This window comes from Nannobrachium achirus (assembly GCF_963921795.1).
Source record: "Nannobrachium achirus genome assembly, chromosome: 4".
NCBI lineage: Eukaryota > Metazoa > Chordata > Actinopteri > Myctophiformes > Myctophidae > Nannobrachium > Nannobrachium achirus.
In genome coordinates this window covers 47,724,477-47,738,217 of record NC_137813.1, presented here as the reverse complement: position 1 = coordinate 47,738,217, position 13,741 = coordinate 47,724,477, and the positions used below count along the sequence as shown (strand labels likewise).

General features: G+C 40.8%; 1 protein-coding gene across 2 annotated transcripts; it reads right to left on the bottom strand.

Annotated features, from left to right (window-relative positions):
- Window positions 1–572: 572 nt before the first annotated feature.
- Window positions 573–12,734, bottom strand: LOC308284130 (medium-chain acyl-CoA ligase ACSF2, mitochondrial-like). Of its 2 annotated transcripts, none has more exons than XM_080724666.1 (16): window positions 12,584–12,734; window positions 11,678–11,873; window positions 10,160–10,288; window positions 9,586–9,639; window positions 9,093–9,211; window positions 7,997–8,159; window positions 7,234–7,329; window positions 6,964–7,115; window positions 6,168–6,259; window positions 5,991–6,067; window positions 5,140–5,247; window positions 4,228–4,379; window positions 3,203–3,344; window positions 1,579–1,689; window positions 957–1,025; window positions 573–852 (listed from the first exon to the last, which is right to left on the bottom strand). In XM_080724666.1, the coding sequence occupies exons 1-16, from the start codon at window positions 12,709–12,711 to the stop codon at window positions 802–804; spliced, it is 1,839 nt and encodes a 612-aa protein (XP_080580792.1). In that variant the 5' UTR covers window positions 12,712–12,734; the 3' UTR covers window positions 573–801. The 2 variants fall into 2 exon arrangements, 1 of the variants encoding a protein (XP_080580792.1); XR_013961991.1 differs by having other exon boundaries at window positions 836–852; window positions 1,562–1,689.
- Between the last annotated feature and the right edge of the window lie 1,007 nt (window positions 12,735–13,741).

The window sequence follows — 13,741 nt, the reverse complement described above, 5'->3', positions numbered from 1 at the left end:
ACCACATTTGTACATATACTGACATTTGGCATCAAGGTCCTATTTATTTGAGATTCTGTATGGCATGTTGTAATGCTCATGACTTTTACAAGAGTACAATTGTTTGTCAAATATCTTTGAATAAATAAATGAGATACAGTAAAGGTTGAAAAGAACATTTAAGTTTCCCTTCATTCAGGATCAAATAAATGCACCCACCCCAAAAAGACTTGATCATTAACCTTAAAGGAGTAGTTCACCACAAAAACGACATCTTTTCTATCAATTACACACAACATGGAGCCTTGAGGTGTTTTTTTGGGGACTGTTTCTAAAGCGTCATAGCTTATTTTATTGGGTTTGCTTTCATGTCAAGGATTTATTGGAAAAATAGCTTCTGTGAGTGTGTGTGTGTGTGTGTGTGTGTGTGTCGTTTTCATAGGCCAGTGTGTGTGTGTGTGTGTGTCGTTTTCATAGGCCAGTATTGAATATAATCCAAAGGTTGTTTTGTGTCAATCAACATCACACAATTTGTCTGAACATTCCTCAGAATTTGACTTGGAATAATACTTGATTTAATAGTTTATTAACAAGTCTGTTAACAGTACAGGTAGTAGTCTACAGTCAAAGGTTATGCTAAAAGGATAACACAAAAAACACAAAGAATAACGCAGGACTCAATGTCTTGCTGTCAGTGGAGTCGGCACATTCATGAAGTTGAACTGTATTCCACTTGCAGTTCAGTTCTCTTTCCGGAGACACATTGCACAGCACACACACACACACACACACACACAGGCAAACCTACCAGGGTGTACAAAATTACAGCCCCAGTTGCTTCTCGATGGTTTCACGTAGTCTGTTCTTCTGGATCTGTAAGAAACAGTAATTGAAACCCTCAGGATTAGCAGGCTTGTTCATTAGCACTCATTTAGGTCTACTTAGATACTGTACCTATTAGCGAGAAAGTATCATACCTTTCCAGAGACGGTAAGAGGATAGCCATCTACAAAAACTACGTAACGTGGGACTTTGAAGTGAGAAATCTGTAGTGGAGAAGAAAGAAAGGAATCACACTTTAACAACACTTTATATGTTGAATTTCACACAGCAACTTGTGAGCAAAATGTCTGTATTGTGAACAATCACAGATGCAATAAATAGTATGTGTTGTATGAGGTATGACATATGAGTGAAACCCTCATACATGAGCGAGCTGTGCCCCCAGCGAGAGACATTTTAGATAAAAATAGGCCATGTAGTGTCTCAGTCATCATGAGTAATTTCACACCTACTGCTAGTTCAAAACTTTGTTAGCAATATTTGCAACTACTTTACAGTCTTTGGTGTTGAATGTAGGCTATATATGCTTACACCACACTAAAGAGTCTTCTAATTGGCTTGATGCTCTTTCTCGAAGCGTCAAATTGAACTTTTCTCAACGTTTCTCAACTTTGAACCCCACCTCCTGCCACAGTGGGGAAAGCGGCGGTTGCTCGTCTCCATAGACTTTGCATTGAACCTAGCCGCATTCTCAGCAACCACTGCTGGTGGAAATTAAGTGAGCATGTAGCAATGGTACCTGTCTCCTCCTCATACCTGGCCCTTGCAGAAAGCTTGTATCTCTTCTTCACTGGAGGCTTGGCCTGCTTTTAACTTGATGCAAGCACACACCTGCTCTCCCAGCCTCTCATCTTTCACCCCAATCACCTAGGACACGGGCAGAGAAACACAACGCCAACAATGTACTTCTCCGAAGAGAGACTAACATGCAGATGCCATGTCTTCGTTGCTCATGAAATATTTAACCCATTTAGACCTAGAATTATTGAATGCTTTAACTATTGAAAAATAGCAGATATACAAGCTCACAGCGCGGCACCGAGTGCCGCGCTGCGAGCTTGTAGATCTGCTATTTTTGAAAAATCAAGATTTTCTCTTGCAAGTCTTTGAACATATCTATTTAAAAGCGAACATTTGTAACTCAAATATTTGCTTCTGGGGGGTCCCTGGAACAACATATTTTGAGATGGGGGTCCGTGGCTAAATACCTTTAATTTTGGGGGTCCTTGACATGAAAAAGTTTGAGAACCACTGATTTAGAGGAAGGATTTAGTAGTCGGGTCAAAGATCGGGTCAAAGATATTCATAGACTTGCACTCATTTTCACGATTTTTCAAAAACAGCAGATCTAAGCTCGCAGCGCGGCACTCGGTGCCGCGCTGTGAGCTTGTAGATCTGCTGTTTTTCAATAGTTAAAGCATAAAATAATGGTTAAAGTGGTTAGAATCTAACGCGACTCGGGCGCGTTCCAAGTATTTGAGAGTTAAATTGAAACGTCTCAAAATCTAACTCCTCTACACTCCTCTAAATCCAAAACAGTAGTTTAACTATAGCTGGATTAACAGCAGCATGTAGTTCTTGTGAAGAAAAGGAATGGGCGGATAATGTAGGAAACCAGATGAATGTTTCAGTGGCAGTGAAACTGGATAAAGGCAGTGGATATTCACTTGTCCTCCGTTGCCATTGGTAAAAGATACTGTACTATCCATCCAGCGCTGCCTAAACGCATGGCTAAATGTTACTAATAGGCTAGTGCCTATTACTGCCTAATGTCAAGTCTGGGAGCATGTCTGTTAAGAGAAAGTAATCAAATCAAATACATTTCTTATGACTGTCCTGCTCAAATGGCATTATCACGATTATACCGTGACTGATTCCATGATTAGCAATTCTTTTTCAGTGACATATAGTATGAGTAAAATTGATCAATTGATGTATGTTCACAGGCAGCCCAAATTTACAACCAACTTAGTCCAACAGGTAAATAATCTTTATGATGGTCCGACCATATGAAATACATCCATACATCTGGAAATAATTTAGTTTGTTTGGCTTGGTTACTGTCAAATCTTTTTAAACTATTTTTAGTAACTAAAACTATTCTTTTGTATGTAGGATAGGGCAGGCACTTATAAGCTTCTAGCTTCAGCCTATTCCTTTTGTTCAACATGTAACAGTTTGCTTATGTTGATGTGATTTTATTGATTCTGGTGAAGGTGAGCAAATAAACAAAACTGAATTAAAATTAAATACATAGTTAAGACTTGCATGTACAATTAAAGACGTTTTGACAACTGACAGAAACAAATTAATATTTTGAATTGGGCAGGGAGAGCCTTCACCAGACTCTTTGCTGCTCTCTAGTGGTTCTTGGTCTCACCTGCGCCTCTTGTACTTTGGGATGGGTGTGTAGAAATTGCTCTATTTCAGCAGGATAAATGTTCTCTCCCCCTCGGATGATCATGTCCTTTATGCGGCCTTCGATACGGCAGTATCCCAAACTGTTCAGACTGGCAATATCACTGTGTACAGACACAGAACTCACAATCAACCTTCATGTGGCCCCCATTTCCCCTCTCTCTTGCATACAGGCCCGGCAGCAGGACTCAATGGCTTAGGGCAGTGTTTCTCAAAGTTTTTTCTGCATGGGCACACTTTTCATGTCCCAAGAATCCATGGGCACACCAACATAATACGGGGTGTAAATATTGTCACTGCCGGGAAGAAACCTTGTATCTGCCAGTTTCAAATGTGTACGTTTCTTCGCAAAGTAAAGCCCAAAGTAAAGCCTTGCTTCATCATACAAGGCTATCGCACAACAGTAGCGAAAACAGCAGATCTACAAGCACACAACGCCTCGCGGTGCGAGGCGTTGTGTGCTTGTAGATCGGCTGTTTTCACTAGTTTAAATCATTTTTAAAATGATTAATACAATACTGTCTTTCAAGCAGTTTCATGGGGCACACTTGACCCTTCTCAGGGGCACACCAAAGGTCCCCAGGCACAGTGGTTGAGAAACACTGGCTTAGGGTGCTGTCCGTGAGCATAAGGTCGTGACCATTATGCAAATGTGTATTTCAAGCAAGGCGCCTTTGTTTTCGAGTGGTTGCAACTCGGTAAAACTGGTTTCACTGATGCGCAGGAGAGGGGCAAGGTGTTCTGTGTGAGGGGGCCCGGCCCCCATTTGCACCCTCGTGCCGCCGGGCCTGCTTGCATATAATATTCAGTGCACTGCCAAATCCTGATTATGGTTATTTTAAAAACAATATAAATGATAAAAGAGTGTAACTCTTTAAATTAACATTAATACAGTTTAAAGTGTAAATGCACTGACTATTTAGTTTTCCATATCATCTGCCTGCTGCTCACTGTTTTAATCTATTAGACTTCAGTAAAGTGTTTTACCCTGTCCTGTACCAGCGGTCTCTGCCGAGGACCTCGCTGGTTTTCTCCAGGTCTTCCCAGTATTCCAGCATCACACAGTAGCCCCTGATCATCAGCTCTCCCTGGACCCCCAGTGGGACAACGTCCCCTGTGGCGGGGTCCACCACCTTGGCCTGTTGGCACACAAAACATTATGAGTATTGTCCTGGTGGCGCTGTAATAGACCAATGTGAAAAGGGTGCCATGTCTTCTTAGGCCTTTCACGGCAATCGAACGCTGCAGTCAGGAATTTTTAAAAATATATTTTGCAAAAATCTACCTGCTTGTGGGGTTATAACAGGCCAAGAGGGTGGCATTCGTTCCTCGGCCTAGTAGTGGGAATGTGTGTGTATCTGTGTAATATTTTTAGGCTACCAGTTGTCCGGATTTAAAATGATTGGCTGCTAGTTGCGCTGTTCTGGTACCAGAAGCAACATGTTCTCCATAGGATTCCATTCATTTCCCCTGAACCTTTACATTCGATTTTCTTACCTTAATAAACATGTCATATATACTTTATGGTTCCTGCCGCTAGCTTAAAGCCTCGTTTCAATCACCATGATATGTGTTTTGTGAAAATATGGTTCAATGTATGTTATATTTGATGTTATAGCAGGGTATGCTGTAGGAGGGGCTTGTGATGATTCTTTTTCGTCTGCTTTATTTTCAGCAGGCTCAACACATTTATCCAAGTATCCCTGCGGGTACTTGGATAAACACACACACACACACACACACACACACACACACACACACACACACACACACACACACACACACACACACACACGGACAGCAGTGTTGAGGTCATGTATTTTTTTATTTTTTTTTACAGTTCTTATTAGATTGCAGTGAAAGTTGTGTGACAAAACATGTTAGGTAAATCACATCTACCTCAGTGTGGTTCATGATGCATCCAATGGTATTGACCTTCAGCTCCTCGTTGTCCAGAGGGAATCCCAGGAACGTCACTGGGCTGTTTTCTGTGGTTCCATATCCTATCTGATATACAACACATTATGGAACATTACATTATTACTGTATGTATGTGTGTGTGGTGTACATACACAGTGCTGGTTCTAGGACTCAGGTGGCCTTATGCAAGATTATTTTTGATCTGGTGCTGCAGAAATAATCTGCAGCACCAGATCAAAAATGGCACATTGACTTGCTCATGAATCAAATACAATCAACCAGGCCTATAGTGAAGTTGGGGATTATGGGGAAGGAAGAAGGGGGAGGGCATATTAAAATAACGCTAGTTTTTGGATAGGGGATACATGACATAATGTAACAATATGTTTAAAATAAAAATCTTCTTCCTGTGATGTGGCCCCCTTGTTGGTTGTGGCCCCAAGCGACCGCTTATATTGCTTATGCCAGTAACCGGCCCTGTACGTACAGGTGGGTCCCCAGGGGGTTTATGTTCTGTCCTGGTCTGATTCTTTTTCCTCTCTTTACACAAAACATCTCTTCATCGAAAAGAGCTGATGTACAAGCTCACAACGCATCGCTACGTGACGTGTTGTGATCTGTTAGATCACAACACGTTTTCGCAGATTGTTTGCCTTTTGTGACATGTCCAGAAGTGGGACACTGGGCCTTTAATGTATACAATACTAAAAGACAAAATGTGAGAGTCATGTTACTAGCAGATGGTGAGGAGTGAAAACAATATGGGACAGATGAGTTATACTGTATCATCTCTTCCACACCCAACGATATGGGACAGAGGAGTTACTCACCGTCATCTCTTTCACACCCATGTCTGTTCTCAGTTTCTTGACAACCTCAGGAGGACAGGTAGAGCCCGCCACGATTCCTATTGCCCAATATCACATACGCCACAGATTAATATTGGAAAATATCCATTAAGCTTTCACTGAAACAACACATTGATCTTATTGTCTCGAGTCTCTTACCAGCTTCGGCTGACGACAGGTCAAACTTGTGGAAATCCGGCTGGCCCAGCATGTCGATAAACATAGTGGGGGTGCCGTAGACAATATTACACCTGTAGGAGACATAGACAAAGTGCAGGGGTCTTCAACTGGAGTCCGTGACCCCTAGATACTTTTTTTCTCCTTTTTTATATTAATCACTTGAACCCTAGCGTCCATATTCTGAGAACTTTAGCCAAAATTAGCCGATCTACAATCTCATAGCTTGTAGATCGTCTATTTTTGGCAAAGAGCGTTGGTGTAGAGGGGAAAAAGAGAAGACTAAGTCCAGAGTGAAAGGTCGAGTTTATTAAGTATTGTATTGTGGTTAAATATCTAAAAACACAAATTGACATGAATCCAAAATACACTGATGATTGTGCTGTCAAACGATGAAACTATATGGAATCTCTGAAAGGGTTGTGGGGTCCCTGCTTCATCTCTCTCTCTCAACTAAGGGGTCCTCGGCCTGAGAACGTTGAAGACCCCTGACATAGTGTATTAGCAGTAGGCCTATATTAGAATCCATGCTGTGTTACTAGGTTTAAGCACTCAAGCCCTATTTCATAAATGGCGCACAATGTGTCATATCTGCTATTTACGTACACTACTGTATATTTGAAAAAACACACTTTGAGGAATATGTTTTTTGTTTTGTTTTCTCCATTCTTTTGAGATCCATTTCAAAATGTCTGGCTTGCATGTTATGCCCAAAATAGGATGGGCAGGTTGAAAGTGCTTGAGGATATTTGTGTGGTGTTAGAGCATAATGTTGTACTTTTCATTCTGAATGGCTTCTAGGTTGGCACGCCCGTCATAGCCAGTAGAAGGAAACACCAGCGTGATGCCATGCAATGCCATGCACATTCCTCCCAGCACAGAGCCAAAGCAGTGATACATGGGCACCGGAACGCACACCCGCACCTCAGGCTGATGGGAAGAATACCATTATATACTTTAATAAGCAATGAATCCTCTGTAAGATAAAGCCTAATTAAAGTACAATTTAACTTGATTATTATTGGTGAGCAATGGCGTATGCACTTACCCTCCATCCATAACCCATCCGGAGACCCACTATATAGGCGTTATTGACGATATTGTGGTGTGAGAGCGTAGCTCCCTTTGGATTGCCTGTGGTTCCCTAAAACAAGTGGTGGACAAAGAATATTATTATTATTATTTTACCACGTTAAGCTTGTAGATCTACTATTTTCAAATGATTTGTATACATTTGAAACTTGTGATGAAATGGGACATTCATAATAAGTACTTTATACTTTTGGTACTTTAAGTACATTTTTGATACCATACCATACTCAATCAATTTTGAATTCCAGACTTTTTCTTGTAAGGACACGGTCACACTGCACTTTTATTCTACCTATGAGGGTGGATTCTGCCAATGCTTTTAAATGGGAATAGAGTGTTTTTTTCTTTGCAGAAATGGCAGCAAACTCAATTCCCATTGAAAAAGCATGGGCGGAATCCGCCCTCATAGGTAGAATAGAAGTGCGGTGTGACCGTGTCCTAACAGAGTATTTCTTTATTACAATGTCAGCGTAAGTAATACAATGTGTGCACCACTAAGAACTCTGGGCCCTGGGTAATATTTAGTTCCAGGGACCCCCAGAAGCAAGTGAGTTACAAAATGTTCGCTTAAAAAATACATAGACTATATTCAAAGAGTTGCACACGTTTAAAAAAAATAGCAGATCTACAAGTGAGCTTGTATATCTGCTATTTTTCAATAGCTAAAGTATAAAAACCCCCTTGTGACGCCCCTGCTGAGACGGGGTACGGAAGCTTACGGAGGTGAACTGGATGTTAATGGGGTCATCACAGGACAGCCTGCTCTGCAGGTCCATCAGCTCTCTGTGGTGGTGACTCTCTGCTGCTTGTGTCACGTCTGAAACATGGAGCATCCCTGGTTGTCTGCTGTCTGTCACAATCACCATGCGTAGGTCTGGTAGCCTGGCAAAAAAGAAAAAAAAAAGGATAGATCAAGCCATCAGTCATTGTGCAGGGTTAATTCTTAATTATCACAATCTGTGGTGAAACAGTGGGTGGAATTATGTTTTTTTTTACTTAAAGGTGGTAACACTTTCAGGTCTCTCCACACTTTCAGGTTCGATACCAAACTCTTCCAATCATGGATACTGACACGATACAGACACAATACTGACCATGATACTGACATGTGGACCTTGATACTGACATGGTAATGACAGGACACTGACATGATACTGACATGACAATGATATGATACTGACCATGTTGCAGTATCATGTCACAAGGTTGTGACAGGGCCTGACAGCCCTGTCACTGGGATGTCAAGCATCTGGTAAAAGTAACCCTACACCTGCTGCTGGGTAGCTTAACCTAATACCTGTAGCATCATGTATCATAATGTTTATTTTGTGTTATTAGGTGAAATATGCAAAGTAACAAGTAACTGTCAAATAATTGTAAAATGTACAATATTTGCCTCTAGTGGAGTAGTATAAAACATATTGTCGTTGTCGGGCAGAAACCTCGTATCTCTAAGTTTCAAATTTGTCAGTTTTTTCGTAATGTAAAGCCCTGCTTCATCATAAAAGGCCGTCGCACAAAAGTAGTGAAAACAGCAGATCTACAAGCACACAACGCCTCGCCCTGCGAGGCGTTGTGTGCTTGTAGATCGGCTGTTTTCACTAGTTTAAATCATTTTTAAGATGCTAACTACAAAACGAACGGTCTTGGACATACTGTACAAGGTTTCCACCCGACAACGACGATATAACACATGAAATACTCAAATAAAGTGTACTTAAGTATAGGCAGTAAATGTATGCCCACAATATGAAACAATAAACATGAAGGCATCTTTTAGATTAAAATGAGAAGTGTTAAATGTTTTCTGTGTACCTGGAGCTTGTGAACACGCCTGATACAGCTGTGTCTATCTCTGGGCAGATCTCCCTCAGCATCGCACAAAACCTCTGCGTTTTAAACTCGGTGGGGCAGACCACTGCTTTGCACTGGACCTGTGTATATCAAATCAAGTTCCATTAATCCACTTGAAAGCTATAGCAACCGTATTCTGACGGGAACATTTGCCAAAGATATTAAGTGTAGACTAGAGCTAAAACAGGAGGGGCCTTGTACAGAGCCCTTGGGAATCTGATCAACTAGGCATAGCATTTAAGTGGTGTGTGTGTGTGTGTGGACAAAACAAAAGTGGGGCTTGTATTCCAGCATTGCTGTGTGTAGAATGATTTGTCATCATCAGAACCAGTGGACATCATGTTTCTTTTCCACTTTATAAACAGTGGCATGTGCTTGTGTCACGTGACCCAGATAACCCTTACCCCGGCATGCTCTCTGACACACTAGCCTCACATTATAGTCTACTACACACCTTTCTCAGGGTAAACTCCAGTTCCTTCAGCTGATAGGCTGGGTTCACGGACACCTGCAGGGACAACCATTGACAAGGCTACGTTGAAAGATAACGTGTGACCAACTTGGCTTCAAACGATGATGGCTACAAATCAGCCAACCAAAATGTATATACGTATTACATTTACTGCAGTGGTTCCTAAACATTTAGTCCTACAAGCTCACAATGTGTCGCATTTGTAAAAAAAAGAAATCATTGAAATAAAAACTTTCACCCTATAATGACATGCCCAAAATAGGGACACCAGGTTGAAAGTGGTTAAACTATAATTTTAGGGCGGTATAGAAGTTGCCTCTGTATTGGGATGTACTGATATATTAAATGAAAACATACATTTTGTACATTATATAATATATCACAATAATAATGTGTGGTTGTCACAGAATCCCAAGGCACTGGGAAGCATGTGCTGCTTCATTAAAAGATCATGTGTGACCAATGGCTTCAAGTGACAATGGCAACTAACCAATAAACAGCAACAAACAAAAAGACATGTGACTTCTACTGTATGTGCCACACCTCCTGAACTGACCATTACGATGCCAGCCTTGGCCGTAGCAAACTGGAAAAGAATCCATTCATAAGTGTTGGGGCCCCATACTCCCAGTCTGTCTCCCTTCTTCAGACCTAGAGCTAGCAGACCTGCCGCTACGGTGTCAACCTGCAAACAACAGTACAAATGGTATAATAAATTACACATTCTAGATCAAATTATAAGACTTAGAGATGCCTTATATCCATCATCATTGGAAGAATAGATGATACCTCAATTTATCTTTTTCGTTATAATACCTAACTGACACTCACATGGCTGTAGGTGCAAAGGTCCACATAGGCCACTAGCTTACATCATTATGTATGCCATACAGATACAGTACCATACATTGTATAGTATCTGTTTCGCATAGCCTTACAGTCAAGCAAAGCCGAATAATGTAATATAAGTTAAAACATATGATAATAACAAAAGGTATAAGGTACAGAATAAATAATGCAACAGACACAATCAGATCATTGATGAAATAAAAACGCTAAGAGATTTTGCTAAATATTATCAGGTACTATAGGTGTATTTCAGATCATTTCTGCTAAACTCTTTCTCTAAGAATGAGAATCTAGGCAGGGTCTCTAGTCTAGACTATACTACCGTATATTGTAAATATGTACATCCAAATGGAACCCCTGCCAAGATCATAGACATGTTTTGTTGTGTGATGTAGGCTTCCTACTCCTAAATGACTTGATTCTATTCATGGTGAAGTTGGGACTTCACAAGTCTTGAATGTGGCCTCTGCAATCCTTTAATTGTGTTAAATGTGGTAGAACAGAATCGATTGTTTGCAGCATGGCTTGGTCATATATAATATTAAATAATTATATATAATCATGCGTGTCATAATTACCTTCCTGGGACTTTTCCCTCCTATATTTGTGTACTGTTTTGTATAGTTTTTCTTTTTAGCTAAATTAAATTAACCCATTTAGGCCTAGGATTATTGACTGCTTTAACTATTGAAAAACAGCAGATATACAAGCTCACAGCGCGGCACCGAGTGCCGCGCTGCGAGCTTGTAGATCTGCTATTTTTGAAAAATCAAGATTTTCTTTTGCAAGTCTTTGAATATGTCTATTTAAAAGCGAACATTTGTAACTCAAATATTTGCTTCTGCGGGTCCCTGGAACAACATATTTTGAGATGAGAGTCTGTGGCCAAATACCTGTAATTGTGGGGGTCCTTGACATGAAAACGTTTGAGAACCACTGATTTAGAGGAAGGATTTAGGAGTTGGGTCAAAGATCGGGTTAAAGATATTCAAAGACTTGCACACATTTTCAAGAATTTTCAAAAATAGCAGATCTACAAGCTCGCAGCGCGGCACTCGGTGCCGCGCTGTGAGCTTATCTGCTGTTTTTCAATAGCTAAAGCATAAAATAATGGTTAAAGTGGTTCAAATCTAATGCGACTCGGGCACGTTCCAGGTATTTGAGAGTTAAATAAAATCTGTGTGTTGAAGAATATCTGAATTTGCAACGGAGCCATGAGACACACATCTTGCTGAAACTGGGCAAAGGTTTTCCGAACGCCATCCTGCAGGAACACCATGGCCTCCCGGTCCGGCCAGCGCTCCGCTGTGGTCTGCAGGCTCTGGCCCACGGTCAGTGGAAGCAAGGAGACGGACGAGGTGCCGTGGACATAGCTGGTCGTTAGTGAAGGGATGTGAGGAGGACTGTCCACATGGAGGGACCTGAGGAAATGGAAGGAAATGCACATGGGAGAAAGATGAATGAAGAGGGAACAAGTAAGGAAAGGATAATATGAAAGGACTTTGCAGACTTCTCTCAACCTCAAAACACATCACCCGGATTGGCCCTCAAAAGCGGGAGCATCAACTTATTTTGTAAGACTCGTGAAATTGGTTATTCTTTCCTAGAAGTTGTGTTGCATACGTACTACTTGGTAATAATTTACTGAAGAAGACGAACCATAATGATTGACCAATGACTTGCTACAAGTGTGTGACCGGACCACTCATTCATATTTTCATAATTTGGAAATTATGATTTTTCAGCATGGAAACAGGCCAGTCCAACCATGTCCAAAACAAACTAAAAGATCTCAAACACCTTTATTAAACCAACATGTTTCGACCATACTCTGTCTTCATCAGGGCCAGCTTTAGCCCGGCCCTGATGAAGACAGAGTGTGGTCTGTAAAATCTGTAAAATCTTCATTCATTGACAAACAAAAATATACATTTATTTTAAAGGAAAAGTGCAACCACTGTTTCAGTGTTATATACGAGCAAGCAACAACAAGAGGACATATGTCCCTAACAACACGCAGCGGCTGTATTGACACAACTCTGGGAATTAATGATTAAACACAGCATGCACCGACATATGGACAACAAACCGATTCATCCAATGAACATTTCTTTTGAAAACGCAAACTCACCGACACCACTGGAGCCATATACTGCAGGGTTTCCATGTCCTGCTCAGGGTGATGTTCTTCACAGGACTGAGACTGTGAGAAGGCCTGCAGGAGGACCTGAGCAGAGAGACAGAGATCCGTGCTGACATTGATCTATCTGGGCTTCACTGTCCAAGAGCTACAGCTGGCTGGAACCTGGACACCCTTTAACCGCCCTAGTGAACATGCATGTGTAATCTTTAACTCTGTCAAACCCTGGTTGGCTGAAAAATGTGCCAATCAGGTATTTCTTTTATAGATTATAGGCTAAGGGTCAGTGATATAAGCCCAAACAGTTACTGAACCTAGAAAGCGTTTGTAATTTTTAACATAGGACATACATAGTATAGTATGACTTAAGTTTATTTTATTTCACAACATAGTATAGTATGACTTATTTTTATTTTATTTAACAACATAGTATAGGATGCCTTTTATTTTCATCTTTAATTTGACAACATAGTATAGAAATTACTTTTTTAAATTTGACAAATGACAACATTGTATATAGTATAACCTAATTTTTAATTTGAAAACATGGTAAAACTTTTATTAAATTATTTTAATTTGACCACGCATAGCCTACTCTACTAATGGTGTTCCCTGTCTTCTATTGTGCTTTCTATGGCTTCCTATGACTATTACCATTTTTGTTGTTATTTTGTCTCCAAAAAACTGGTCCAGGATTTTTTTTCTTTTAATCTAAAAAAGCATTCTTGTCAATTTCGGCCAAGCCGCAACAGACTTGTACAGAAGTGGGCCCCAAGTTTAGTTCTCCTACATTGCTGTAGTACTTTTCGAGGTTAAAATACCAAAGAAGTACTCAAAAGGACCAGAAAATATCTCAGATGTAATAGTGATATATAGTGGTGTAATGGACCGGTGATTAATGATAATGAATACCTACTCCTCCCGTGGGGGAAATTCAGATATCGCAGCCCAACCCAGCTGCTTTTTTATCAGCTTTGACCCAGCTGAACTCAACCCAGTGATGCCCACAAGGAGAACAAGGGGGAAGGGGAGCAGTGGTAGCTGGAGTGGGGAATCGTACCTGCGACCTCTGGGGCCTCCAGAGTCCTAGGTGTGGACACTAACCACTCAGCCACCACTGCTTAATTTTGGACTCTCGTTTCAGAGGAT

Coding starts and splice junctions, on each gene's coding strand:
- LOC308284130 (XM_080724666.1), bottom strand. CDS start 12,711: ATGTCAGCACGGATCTCTGTCTCTCTGCTCAGGTCCTCCTGCAGGCCT. Junction 10,289..11,677: donor TTGCCCAGTTTCAGCAAGAT/GTGTGTCTCATG, acceptor TGTTGTTTGCAG/GTTGACACCGTAGCGGCAGG. Junction 1,690..3,202: donor CCAAAGTACAAGAGGCGCAG/GTGAGACCAAGA, acceptor CCCGTGTCCTAG/GTGATTGGGGTGAAAGATGA.